The sequence below is a fragment of the Capra hircus genome, chromosome 21 (genome assembly GCF_001704415.2).
Source record: "Capra hircus breed San Clemente chromosome 21, ASM170441v1, whole genome shotgun sequence".
Taxonomy (NCBI): domain Eukaryota; kingdom Metazoa; phylum Chordata; class Mammalia; order Artiodactyla; family Bovidae; genus Capra; species Capra hircus.
Genome location: NC_030828.1, coordinates 67818609 through 67832791, shown reverse-complemented (window position 1 = coordinate 67832791; position 14183 = coordinate 67818609). Strand labels below are relative to the sequence as shown.

The window sequence follows — 14183 nt, the reverse complement described above, 5'->3', positions numbered from 1 at the left end:
GCCTCGTCCAAAGCACTGTCATCGCCCACTGGGCAGTCAACCGATTTACCCCACATCTACTCCTGCTTCCTCTCGTCTGTCTTTGCTGGCTTTTCACAACACGTCTGCTCATCTTGCGTCGTGGCTCAAGGGCTCCCAGCGGTGTCCACGGCATCCTGACGACCACCTCTGTGGGGCTCCGTCGCATAGCACACTCCCAGCCAGGCCCCTGCTTCTCTGGCTTCCTGGCAGGAGGGGCTCAGGCCCCTCCTGAACCCTGTTGCCACACACACACACAGCCAGGCCCCTCGACCCCAAGCTCCCTCGCATGTTATAGGCATTAGTTAAAACACCACTGTCTCAGCCCATGACAAGCTCAACAGATTATCAAAAGAATGAACATTTTGAAATACTGATACTATCAAATGAATAAAATATTTTTTGACATTTCATTTTTAGTTGGGGAATAACTGCTTTATAATACTGTGTTGCGTGCTGCCATATACCGACATGAACCAGTCATAGGTATACACACATCCCTCTGTCTTAAACCTCCCACCCGTCCCACCCTCTCCACGTTGTCACAGAGCGCCAGGTTTGACTCCATGCATCATACAGCGAACGCCCATCGGCTCTCTGTTCTACGTGCGGTAGCATGCGCGCTCCCAGGCTGCTCTCCCCGCCCTCTCCTTCCCTGCCACCCTGCGCCCACAAGGCTGTTCCGTCTGCGTCTCCACTGCTGCCCTGCAAGCAGATGCGCCACTGCCATGTTTCCAGAGTCCACGTGCATGCACGCGTGCTAAGTCCCTTCAGTTGCGTCCAACTGTGTGCGACCCTCTGGACTGCAGCAACCCGCCAGGCTCTTCTGCCCAGGAGATTCTCCAGCAAGAATCCTGGACTGGGCTGCCACTTCCTCCTCCAAGGGACCTTCCCGCTCCAGGGACTGGACCAGCGTCTCTTCCGTCTGCCTGCACTGGCAGCCGGGTTCTTCACCACTGGCGCCACCTGGGAAGCCCATATGTATGTGAAGATAAACTTTCTGTTTTTCTCTTTCTCACTCACTCCACTATGCATAACAGGCCCTAGATTCATCCACTTCATTAGAACTGACTCAAATGCATTCCTCCTTATGTTGAGTAATACTTCATTATGTACAAGCACCACAGTCTCTTTATCCATCCATTTGTTGGTGGACATCAAGGTCGCTTCCACGTCCTAGCTACTGGAAATGGTGCTGCAGTGAACACTGGGGTACGCGTGTCTTTTTCAATTACGGTTTCCTCAGGGTATATGCCCAGTAGAGGAATCGCTGGGTTATATGGTAGTTTTATTCTTAGTTTATTAAGGAAGCTCCATGCTGTTCTCCATGGTGGCTGTATCAATTTACATTCCCACCAACAATGCAAGAGGGTTCCCTTTTAACACACCCTCTCCAACATTTGTTTGTAGATTTTTTGATGATAGCCACTCTGACTCGTGTGAGGTGATATTTCATTGCAGTTTTGATTTGCATTTCTCTAATAATGAGCAATGTTGAGCATCTTTTCCTGTGTTTATGAGCCACCTGTATGTCGTTTTTGGAGAGATGTCTGTTTAGATCTTCTTTTTACAAATATTGATATTAAATACCTTTAAAAATATTTTGGTAATTTTATTTGACTCAATCAATGCAGACCTTTTCCCATCATCTGGATCAGTAAAACTCTGAGGAAAATACTCTAGGCAAGCAGTTTTCTTCTTGGTCCTAAACATATACATACACACACACACATTTTCCCCCTCACTTTAATAAAAATGAAAGAGAATCACATTCTAAGTAAACTCAGAGAGACTCAGACTCACTTACACGTTAGATACTGAGTATGTGCTTTACACAACAGTCACCAAAATATTTCCTTAAATGGCAAGCTCACCCACATTTGTTTTTAATGAATGTAATTGATTATTTCAACTTATACAAAACTTTCCAGAACAGAATAACCAGGGCTCAGCAGAGTGAAGGACGACAGCTTCATCACGGCTGTCAATGAGGCATCACGTCACCTCCACGTTACTGCAGCTGTGATGAGACTTAAACTGACCGCTCACCTGTGAGAGCACACATTCTGCAACAGGGACGGTTCTACACACTCAGCCTTGAACTAACCCCCACTGGGGCAGCAATTTATGCTCATCGACTCTAAAGCTTAAATTAATAAAGGAAATCAAAGCACTGGGTTTAATTCTCTTCTGCTGCTGCTGCTGCTAAGTCGCTTCAATCGTGTCCGACTCTGTGCGACCGCATAGACAGCAGCCCGCCAGGCTCCCCCGTCCCTGGGATTCTCCAGGCAAGAATACTGGAGTGGGTTGCCATTTCCTTCTCCAATGCAGGAAAGTGAAAAGTGAAAGGGAAGTCGCTCAGTCATGTCCGACTCTTAGCGACCCCATGGACTGTAGCCTACCAGGCTCCTCCATCCATGGGACTTTGCAGGCAAGAGTACTGGAGTGGGGTGCCATAGCCTTCTCCGAATTCTGTTCTAGGGATCCTAAACACCCTATGTGCACCTAAGAAACAGTGATTAAGACCATAAAAATACTTTTACTTCCTTTATGAAGCACGTTTTAGATTCAAACTGAAAACTGCAAAAATCATGACAGGAACAGAAGAAAGTGCACCCCTCACAGCAGGCAGCAAGGGCGCACTACGGAGTCCCCAGCCTGAACCACACATAGGAGGAGCTTCAGTGTAGATAAGCGCACCACAGCCGTCTTTGCAAGGGCCAACTTCTCTAAACAAGGAGCTTTAAACTTACGTTGCAATATGTTAAAATTATGTTGAAACAGAGACCCTTGTGGGTGGAACTTTTCTTGCAAGCTAATATCCTAGAACTCCCCATATGAACCAAATAAGGAAATCAGTTCATTTCAGTTGCTCAGCCATGTCCAACTCTTCGAGACCTCCATGGACTGCAGCACGCCAGGCCTCCCTGTCCATCACCAACTCCTGGAGTTTATTGAAACTCATGTCCATTGAGTCAGTGATGCCATCCAACCATCTCATCCTCTGTCATCCCCTTCTCCTCCTGCCTTCAATCTTTCCCAGCATCAGGGTCTTTTCAAATGAGTCACTTTTTCACATCAGGTGGCCAAAGTATTGGAGTTTCAGCTTCAGCATCAGTCCTTCCAATGAATATTCAGAACTGATTTCCTTTAGGATGGACTGGTTGGATCTCCTTGCAGTCCAAGTCTTCTCCAACAGCACAGTTCAAAAGCATCAAATCTTCAGGGCTCAGCTTTCTCTTTATAGTCCAATTCTCACATCCATACATGACTACTGGAAAAGTCATAGCTTTGACTAGATGGACCTTTGTTGGGAAAGTAATGTCTCTGCTTTTTAATACGCTGTCTAGGTTGGTCATAACTTTTCTTCCAAGGAACAAGCGTCTTTGAATTTCATGCTGCAGTCACCATCTGCAGTGATTTTGGAGCCCAGAAAAATACCCCACTATTATCCCAACTATTTGCTATGAAGTGATGGGACCGGATGCCACGATATTAGTTTTCTGAATGATGAGTTTTAAGCCAACTTTTTCACTCTCCTCTATCACTGTCTTCAAGAGGCTCTTCAGTTCTTCACTTTCTGCCATAAGGGTGGTGTCATCTGCATATCTGAGGTTATTGATATTTCTACAGGCAATCTTGATTCTAGACTGTGCTTCATCCAACCCAGAGTTCTCACGATGTACTCTGCATATAAGTTAAATAAGCAGGATGACAATATACAGCCTTGACGTACTCCTTTCCTAATTTGTACCCAGTCTGTTGTTCCATGTCCAGTTCTAACTGTTGCTTCCTGACCTACATACAGATTTCTCAAGAGGCAGGTCAAGTGGTCTGGTATTCTCATCTCTTTAAGAATTTTCCAGAGCTTGTTGAATAAGGAAATATATTTCCTCAAAAGGCAAATGTTAAATCAATCTGAAGCCTCCATAAAAAAGAAAAACACGCTGTTAAGTTCTCTGTAATGCGTACTGTATTAACCTTCAAAGTGTTGAGAGCCTAACAGCATCTCCAAATGCTGCTCAGGCTGTCCTCTGAGGTTCTGCCCACCTCCCCACTCTGCCGCCAGACGCGAACAGCCAGGCCCTGAGTCACGGTGGGGCTGCAGCATCTGTGAGTCTCCTCCACCGTCCTGTGAGCCCAGGAGGGCCGCTCTGACAGCTGGGAAAGCCCAGACTTCAGGGAGTGCCAGGCACGGCCAGAGAGCAAGCCCAGGTCCCTTTCTTAATGTATATTCTCAGCACCCCACCCGCTTCCAGTACTTGACAGGTCCCTGCTCTGGTCTCCTGTTTCCTAAGGCTTTTTTAAAATATAGGAATGGAGCAAGGTTTTTTAAAATTACAAAAACAGCCCATGAATACACTGGTCAACAACTGAGACAGTCTGTGAGCACACAGGGTGGAGATGTGAGCCGCTCTCCGCTCCCGCGCTGGCCATCCAGGGCAAGAGGCAAGGCTCGGGGAGTCTGGAGCGCTGGAGGTAATGGGGAGAGCTCTTACACGGGAGGACAGGCCACAGTGCGGCAAGACGGCGCGTGCCAGAGCGCCTCCTGCTCAGGCTCTGAGTGCCTCCAAATACCTCACTGTCCAGAATTCTTAAAGAGGTATTCATCTTGGGTAAAAAAAAAATATATATATATATACACTGCATTACTCAAGTCCTCAAGAGGTTTATATTGAAAAAAGAGCTGAGGCAGAAGCCTGGACAGATGTGGCGATGCATCCACCGAGTCAGACCCCCCAGCCCCGCCCTGCGTGGAGCTTTCTGACTGTGGCATCGCACCTGGCGTGTTGATTTCACATCTGTCTCCCCTACAAAGACCCCGGAGATGCCTTTATTCTAGAGATGTTTATCATACCATTATTACAAAACTAGAGAGAAACCAAATTCCAACATACAAAGGCATATTAAATTCCTTCAGGGTCAGAGCAGGTCAGAAACAAACACAAATCCAAACAAAACAGGGAAAAGTTGGTAAAAGCCACCGTATGTCCACTCAGCAGTGTCTGATGCAATGTTTACAACGAATATTTACAGAGATGCCACCGCACTATGAAGACGCTTACGTGTATGAAAAATTTAAAGCAAAACAGAACGCGTGCACAGCCCTGCGAACCAACTCTACTCCAGTTTCTTTAAGTGAGTATATTCATCCAGGTGACCACCGAGTAAATACACTGATAATGCTTGTTTTTTTCCCATACAGTATTTTTCTTTTTAAGTAGCATATGTTTTTATAGTAGGGAGAAAAGACATATATAATTATAATTATTATTTTTTAAAAGCCCTGTATACCTGAGACGTGACAGCAGATTCTAAGCAGCCCTCGCAGGAGGAGGGCTGAGTCACAGCACAGGGCTACCTCCCCTGCACTCAGTGAGGCTGGTTGATGGACCTGTGCGTGCTCCCAGGAGAGGCGGACGGGGCACGAGCCACGGGCAGGAGCCCTCCTCCAGCACGCAGGCCCACCTCAGTGTCTGGGGAGGCCGTCCGTCTCACCCACCAGAACGTGGGCTCCCGAAGGCCCAGCTGCATTCCTTCCTTGTGTTCCCCCCACCCCGCAACCCGACGAAGCCCCACAGGGCTGCCTCCTCGGCCATGCCCTCCTATTCCAACGCAAGCCCCTGCTATTCCAATGCACGCCGTGCAAAGGGCGGGGTCTCGGGGCTGCCTGCTGTCTGGCTCGTCCTCACGCCACTCCAGGGGCTCCAGCTGCCTTCTCTGCTCACAGCCCGCAACAAGCGGGACCCTCCAGCGTCCACTGACGCCGCTGCCAGGGAGCCTGGCGTCGCCCCCGGGCCCCTGGCTACGGACATGCGCCGCCTTGAGCCTCCGTTCTCCCTCCCGAGTGCTTTCGTGGCACTGTCACCGGGGCGCCCGTGGGAGGCTGTGTGTCCGCTCAGTGTCTTTCTGAACAGGATCCAAGCGCAGCCCCACAAACCACCGTAAACACAGAAGCCAGGGGTCTTGCTGGCAGGCAGACCACAGGGCGCGTTTCCATCAGCGCTCTCTCCCACGAGGACACCCGCTTCTCCCGCTGGTTCAGGTCTCACTGAGGCCTGGGGTCCAGGCTGCAAGCACTCCCTACCTGAGCTCCATGACGGGGGCGAACAGCATGCTGAGGAGCGCGGGGAGGCCTGGGATGTGCGGCATCAGGGAGGTCTCCCGCAGCAGCATGGTGGACCCTGCGGACAGGCCCAGCGGGGGGCAGGCAGTCACCGTGGGCGCCACGCCTCCACTGCCCGCGGCCACGCCCGTCCTGTGCTCAGGCCTCCCGCCTTGCGTGCAGTTGTCCCACAGACGCCAGGCAGGGCAGAGCTCCCTGGTGCGGGTCCCCCAGCTCCCCAAGGGAAACCCACCGCCTAAGGCCCTGGCTTTGACCCTGTCCTGTTTAGTTACTCCTCCTCTCCTTCCTCCTCAGGCCAAGACCTGGGATTCACCCTCCTGTCCGGCCAAGATAACGGGAAGCATGGATGGCCAAGGAGTCCATCCCTGCGCCCCCGCGCAGGGAACGGGAAGGCTGGGACACTCTAGCTCACAAGCTCACACCCGCCGATGCACTCAGAAGAGTCCAGGAGCCGGGCCGCAGGCGTGAGGCTACTCCCGACCTCAGGACAGATGTACTGCCCTGGAGTCCGGCGGGGAGCAGGGCGGGCGGCGCGGCCCCCCACTCACCGGTGGTGTTCACGGAGAGCGACGCAGCGACTAGCAGCCGCTGGTGTGCATCCTCGGGGCTGTCGCTGATGATGACCGAGTTGATGCTTTCCTTCTCAATCCAGACGCACCTGAAAGGAGAGCTGCCAGGAGAGGCGGCCCCTCCACGAGGCAGCGCCTGACGCCAGACCAGGAGGAGTCACTTCAGAGACAGGCCAACTCGCAAACGCAGCGCCCGACCGACTGCTGGGAGGCCGGGGCCCATCTCCACGGAGGCTCCTCGCCCTGCTGTCCCAACCACGCCCGGACCCACGTGCTACCCTGGCACAAACCTCCACCTCCAGCCAGACGGCCGCCCGCGCTGCCCACCTGCAGTGGCTGCTGCCTGCGTCCCAGCAGGCCTTCCCTGGACACCCGCCTGCAGGCAGCCCGGCCTGGCCCACCTGCCCCCTGCTCACAGAGGCCCAGCATGGCCCCCTCCATGCCTGCTCCTCCCGAACCTTTGACTCTAATCACGGGCCAGGCTGTCGAGTCCACACTGAAAGCTCTCATGAGCTTTCTGCTCCTCCTGCGGTGGACACAGTCCACAGTGACCCGCCTGGAGCGCGGAGGGAACGGCCTCTGGAGTCTCTCCTCCGTGTGGGCCCGCACCCTCTCAAGTGCTCACTGGGCACCTGCAGACCCTGGGACTCTTGCTGCAAACCGGGGGCTGAGCTCTGCGTTTCTAACAGGCTCTTGGGGACACATCTGCTGCTAGTTCTGGAGGGGACTCTGGCAAACCAGGGTTTTCCCCTGCAGCACAAGCGACCGTTTAAGATGCACAGAATGAGGCTTCTCATGCTTCTCAGGAGGAACCGACTCGTGAGGCTTGGCGCCCCGCACCTCCCAGCAGTCCTCCGCTCTCACTCCCCATCCTCAGGGGAGCACTTGCTCCAGATCCGGCCTGCACCCTCTACTGCCAGGACCCTCCCGCAGCCTTCGCCCTGCCAGCACGATGCTCCTGGTCTTCACTCCTCCGCACACTCCAGGTCTCAGACTTCTGAAACCCGATGGCCTTCCGAGTGTGGTCAGGGCGCTCTGAGACACCTCCATGATGTTCCATGAGCCCATCAAGAGCCACACCAGCCCACCGTGAAGTCAGAGGTTTCCTCTGTCCTGCCGCTGTGCCCGCTGGACCCATAACGTGGGAGGCACACCACCTGTGAGGTGGTCACTAGTGCCCTCCCTAAACTCCTCCAGGACACAGCAGGCACGACAGACCTGCTGGACGAATGACGACGACGCTGAGAACAGAAATGACGAGGGCCCTGACGAAGCCCAGGCCTCAGCAGAACGGCTTTCACCTAAGAGAATGTGGGAACCTCAGGTCTGCAGCGAGCGCAGGCCAGAGGCCTTAGCAAAGGCAGCACGTTCCGAGAGGCTAGACATAGAAAAGCTTAGTTTCTGGTAGGCCCTGTGAACAGAGGAGCAGAGAAAGACGCTTCGTGGGAATCTTAATCATACCTGAACTTGGATATTCTGGTCAGACTATGACACTTCAGCTCATAAGGGTTAAAAGGCCCGTGAAGTACTGCCTGTACACACAAAACATACAAGATGTTACCGGTAAGTAAAATGCCACTTCACTTTCATTTTAAAAATCCAAAAGTCAGCTCACAGTTTAAAAGAAAGAAAGAAAGCTACATCTTAGTCATAAGGTCTTGAAGATCTAATGGGGAAAAAAATGCTTTAAAAGAGGTATTCTCCTGGGATGCACCTGTTTCCATCAATGGTTTGCTAACCTTCATATTTTGCATATAAAATATATCTACACACACATATATAAGATTAAAAGGAAACACAGGCGAACACTTCTGTGAAAGGACTCTCTTCATTGCAACAGCAGGCCTGAGATCACACAGCCAACGGCCAGGGCAACAAGAGCAGAGTCCCTGACTGGGCCGAGGGGACATGTCCCAGCCAGCCCGCCCCGCCAGACGCCTCCGTGGGATGAAGCTGAGCCCTGATGCTGGTTCTCCGGAGCCCACAGCTGTGCTCCCCTCCATCCGACGAGCAAGCACCGGTCACTGTGACTGGAAACACAGCCTGCCACCCAACTGCCTGGCTTTATTGCAAAGCTCCCGTCTACCCTGCCTCCTCAGAACTGTCGGAGAGGCTGCCTCCCGGGCTTGAGTCCTCAGAAAGTCCGCCAAATATAATAAACATAATCCTCAGCTTTTAGGCTGTGTAATTTTTTTCACATGGCATCGCCTCTGGAAAGGTTGGCTTAAAAAGAACCACTCAAAAAAAAACAAAAGAACTAGTCAAAAGCCCGTCTCTACAGTAAACTCCAGGTTTTTCTCATATTAATACAGGCTCCACAGTGAGAGAAGTAACAGCACTAAAAACCAAGAACAAGAAACCACCGTGACTTCCAGCTGCAACTCAGCTTATAGCTGCAGAGTGACTCAGAGTTCCTAACTGCACTTTAGAATAACTCCTATAAGTTACCTTGCAGTTTGGGTTACCCAGCTTATTGGAAGAAAAGCTCTCTAACAAAATCTGGATCAGGCGCTTTTCGTCGTCTTTCACAGGAGACACCGTGGACACGTCTGTCAGGCCTTCTACTGATTTGGAAAAGAGACCCTTGAGAACTTCGTGGCTTTGCTAAACAAAATAAGAAAAACTCATTTTGCTGAAAGGAAAACCAGTATTGAAAACGTTTTATTCCAAATTAGTCAAAGCATCTCATAGGCACGAGCCTGTCATCAGGGTGGATAATTAAAAGGCCACTAAGACACCCTGGTGGCGTCAGCTCATTAAGACGCCAAAAGGCACTTTATTGATTCAAACAAAATAAGACAGAGATCACTGAAGGCTCAGCTCATTAGCCTTTACTAACTTCCAGCCAAAGTGAAAGTCACTCAGTTGTGTCTGACTCTTTGCAACCCTGGACATATACAGTCCATGGAATTCTCCAGGCCAGAAGACTGGAGTGGGAAGCCTTTCCCTTCTCCAGGGGATCTTCCCAACCCAGGGATCAAACCCAGGACACCAGTGTTGCAGGAGGATTCTTCACCAGCTGAGCCACCAGGGAAGCTTTCAGCCATCAGAGAATCGAAGAGTGACTCAGCGTTTTTGTGCAAAATGTCAGCTGCATCCTGGGACTGTGACCAGGACCCCCGGTGCGTTTTCTCAAGTGGAAGCACAAACCCGGCTGGCTCTATGGTGACGTTTTCCTGCTGGTTTGCCCCCTGCCCAACCCAGTACCTCACCCCACCAGAAATTATAGAAGGAACCACCTTCAACATGAGCCTCAAAGTGGCATCTCAAACTTTCAGATCAAGAAAGGCAGCTTCAGAAATGGTTTTGAAATAAACAGTTGAAAGACATTTTGAAATGTTTCAAATGCTTGAAACAAATATTTTATAAAGGAATTATAAAATTCATTAGGGAGATAAATCTTGGAATCCATTTTTTAAAAACTCCCCAAAGAGAGAATATTTTAACATCTAAGTTTCATTCCAAGAAGAAAAAGAAGAAAAAAAAAAAACAGCTTCATAACCAGAAACCAACAAGAACAGTGCCTGGCCACCAAATCACCTGGCCACCAAGATTCGGTCTCAGAGAAACTAGAAGACATTCAGGAAGGAACCACAGGTCTCAACACACTGATCGCCGTCCAGCCCTGCAGCCCTTGGGATCCTGAGAGCGGGAGAGGCCCCCTCTGCCTCACTCCCCACCCCACCCACGGGCGCGCACACGCACACACGCGCTCCATCCACGGGCAGCACGCACCTTGGACTCGTAGGGCTCCTCGGCCGGCTCGGCGTAGCCCTGGCTGATGAGGATGCTCCGTACGCTGACCGTGTCCTGCAGCCCTGAGGGGAGGTAGGCGTCCACGTGCAGGATGCTGTGCACCATGGAAAAGACCCTCACCAGGAGGGTGCGGCCGCTGACCAGAGCAGAGAAGCGCCGGCCGGCCGCGGCGCTCCAGCGCTCGCCGCACACCAGGCACCTCGCCGACGGCCGCATCTTGCAGATCTTGAACTCCAGGGCCTGCAGGACGGACGGCAGGGCCGGACCCTCAGCCCAGACGCCACCCAAAGCAGGCCTGGGCGGGGTCTGCACCAGGGACCGTCCCGGGTCCTACTGGAAGCATGTCAGGGTGACCGAGGATGTCACAGGCAAAATCACACGGTTTCGTCAGTCAATGACAAAAAAGCTTAGAATGACTTTTACAAAGCACAGGTGGAAAAGCATGATAAACTTCACTAAGTTTGAAACCCTCCATGTACTTTTAACTTGCTCCAGAAGTACTATTAGCAAAAACATCTACAGCAATACATCTTGGGGAAGAAGCAGAAACCAGACTAGGGGAGTCCAACATACTGAGTGCCTTCCTACTCTGGGTCTTGGCCCAACTGCACACTGAGAGGCGAGCCCTGACCTCCAAGACCCCTCCAGCTTCACACGCTCAGCCCCAGGAGTGTGTCCCCTCACCTGAAAGGGCAGCTCAAGGAACCGGCAGGGCATCTCCCTGAGGACGCCCAGCGCCACGCGCGCTCTGTTCCCGTAGTCCACAAAGAACACCTGGAGGAGGCCGGGTGTGCGTCAGCGCAGGCCCGGCCACGAGCCCAGACGCGGCCGCCCCAGCCCAGCCCACTCCTCGGGACTCCCAGGACGGGGCGAGGCCTCCGGCCACTGAGGGAAGGCGCTTTCCGTCTGCACCACTTCTCTGTCTGCAACTGTTTTACATTTAGTTTCCACGTGAAAAGACAAAGGCTTTCTGTCAACCGTGTGAGTCTGCCTCATTTCCGTTTGCGAGATTTATTACAGAGAAACGTACCTCAGCAGAATTTCCAGAAACATAGAGGACCTGAGCTCTGAAGTAGCTTTCTTTATCACTGTCGGCAAAGGGAGCCAGGCAGACTTGGTCGGGGTGGGGGTGGACAGGCAGGGGCACCAGTGTGAGGCGGTTTATCTCGGCGGTCAGACTCTTCAGGAACTCCCAGTTCTTCTCATCGGTCCTGTACCCCCAGAAGTGTCCCACTTCAACCACCTAGAGGGGAGGAGGAGACGGACCCTGCAGAGGATCTCCATCTAGAGGGACAGGCACGCCTGCTGCAGGCCTGACGTGCCCCCCCCCCCCCACCACACCGCAGGTCACAAGCTATATCCCCTGGTCCCTAAGGTTCTCCAGGCTTTGAGTCGGTGCTTATGAGAAAACGGGGGTCCCGGTCAAGTGAGGTGAGGGAGTGTGACGCACGCCAGCACTGCAGGCTCTGGGGCCACGTGAGGTCAGGGCTATTCCATCTGACCAGCCCCCAGGACCCGCCGAGCCCCCAGAGCCCCCACGGGTTCTCTGGGCAAACACCGGCCCCCAGCATGGCGTGGGGCAGAGTGGGGATGGCCTCGCCTGCTGCTGCCACCACACGGCCCAGGCCGCGCTGCTGCAGCCCTCCAGGCAGCAGGAGGCCAGGCTGCTACGGGGAGTCTCCCAGGGAAGGGGACCACGCATTTGCCAGGAAGCCTGCGGCATTTTAACTGAAATTTTATTCTGAAGAAGTAAAAACTACACTCCAGTGAATAATGCTGCCGATGCTGGCTTTGCTGATACAACTGAATTACAGAGGTAAACGGCACCACGCCAGTGGCAGTCTACCTGCACCTTACTGCTAAAACTGGTGCTTTTCAGCATTTCAAATGTACTGACATTTTAAAAATCAAACTTTGATTCTAGGATGAATATTTGTTTCTTTTTCTGTTACAGCCACGTTTCAATTCACCGAGTGAGAGTAAGTCAAGCTCACCTAGACCGACTTCAGGCGGCCTTCAACAATGCTCTTAGATGATGCTAGTGTGAGCTATGAGGGCCCCTCACAGGGAGGTTTCTCCACAGTGAGACACAGGACCACACAGTCCACGGCTGGTCGAATCTGAGGATGAGAGGAGCCGTGGACAGAGGGCCAACCTAAGTTATCCGAGGACTGACCCCTCGCTGCTCACGGGCCCAGTGTGGGTGACCAGGGTACACAGGCTGCCTGTGGCCACATCTCCACGTCCACTGCCCCGTGTGTTCAACGAGACGATTCTAGACGAAGACGACGGAAGAGCTCTAAGGCTGGGTCGCACCGCTCTCACCTCTGTGACTTCGACTTCGAGGAGGAGGTCTGTGATGGTCTGCGACTTGTCCAGCGTGCTAAAGGAGACGTGAGTGGGGTCGACTGTCTGCTTCCGGAAGTCCACGCTCACCCTGTTAGACAGCACTCATCTTAAAAGGCAGCAGAGGTGTTACAAAGAACACGTGTATGCTTACATACGTGAAGTTATTATTTGAACCAGTCCACAGTTACTACAAGAAAAGAAGGTTTTAATGAAATACAGCCGGTGGTGACGAATCACATCTCATCTCACACAAGAGACTCTGCCGGTGTCCTACGCTGCCCTGGGGCAGGGGGTGCACCCCGCAGGCACACACCACCCTCTACAAACGTATGCTAAAGCTCAAGACCGCCATGGAATTCTGCTTCCAAGGATAGAAATTCTAAATCTGGGAACTGCAAGGTCTCCTGACTTGTGGGTTCAGAGGTGAGTGACCCTGACCTTTAGAAAACCACAAGAATCCACAGCTGTGTCGTGTCACTAGAAAGTCCACGCCTAGGTCATGAGGTCATGTCATTAGAAAACACATACCTGGTTTCTAAAACACCCAGTTATCATTCACCCCTTAAAGCAGTAACACAGCAAATGCTAAAATGTGAGGAGATAACACTCAAGTTTGGGAAGAGGTTTCCTTTTCTTCCTAGTAATTTTATTCTTCCGTAAAGAGGAAGGATGAGAGACCCTGACCCGCCTCTGCCCCACCCGCAGACCCGTCTGTTAAGTAAGGTACCTAGGCAGCCAGGCAGCGGGACGGGTGTGCTGCACACGGCCCCAGGCTCAGCGCACCCAGCTGCCACCCTCAGAGTCAGGTCATCCCACACCAGCCACACTCGGGGCCACACCTCCCCTCCTCCCACTCCTCGGCTTCTGGTCGGTGCCTCGGGGACTTACAAGATGACACAGGACTGCAGCTCTGCGGGCTCACCCGAAAGCAGTCCCCGTCAGGGACGCCGAGGGCAGTCAAGCGGGTCCAAGGCGCGCAGAGCCGCCAACTGCACAGCAGCGCCCCGGGCCAGGCGGAGCCCCTGCGCTGCCCACCAGGGGCTCCCAAGGGCGCAGCCATTCGGTGCCGGGTCAGCCCCGCTGAGGGCAAGGAAGAGCCTCTTACGCTTGAGAAAAGGAGTGACGGGAAGGAGGAAGACAGGGGTGGCACCAGGCTCGGTCCCCTCGACTCAACGGAAAATGACACAGCGGTTCCGCCCACTCCCCCGCAGCCTTGACGACAGGTGCCACAGCTGTCACACAGATGCAAGCGCTGAGGTTTGAGAGGTCAAGTGGTGTGTTCAGGCACACACAGCAGCCCCAGGCCAGTGCTGAGTGTGCACTTGAGCACAGCTAAGCAGTTGTTCAAAAGCGGTATTTGAGGG

At 52.7% G+C, this 14183-nt stretch overlaps 1 protein-coding gene across 1 annotated transcript in view; it reads right to left on the bottom strand.

Moving 5' to 3' along the window:
• The window catches only part of TDRD9 (tudor domain containing 9), an 89317-nt gene that overhangs the window by 25496 nt on the left and 49638 nt on the right, over positions 1-14183 (bottom strand). Inside the window, exons 24-31 of the mRNA XM_018065936.1 lie at positions 12796-12907; positions 11501-11713; positions 11155-11244; positions 10450-10710; positions 9163-9318; positions 8176-8246; positions 6694-6803; positions 6107-6203 (exon numbers count right to left, since the gene is read on the bottom strand). Coding sequence (XP_017921425.1) covers positions 6107-6203; positions 6694-6803; positions 8176-8246; positions 9163-9318; positions 10450-10710; positions 11155-11244; positions 11501-11713; positions 12796-12907 — 1110 coding nt within the window. The remainder of the gene's footprint in view (positions 1-6106; positions 6204-6693; positions 6804-8175; positions 8247-9162; positions 9319-10449; positions 10711-11154; positions 11245-11500; positions 11714-12795; positions 12908-14183) is intronic.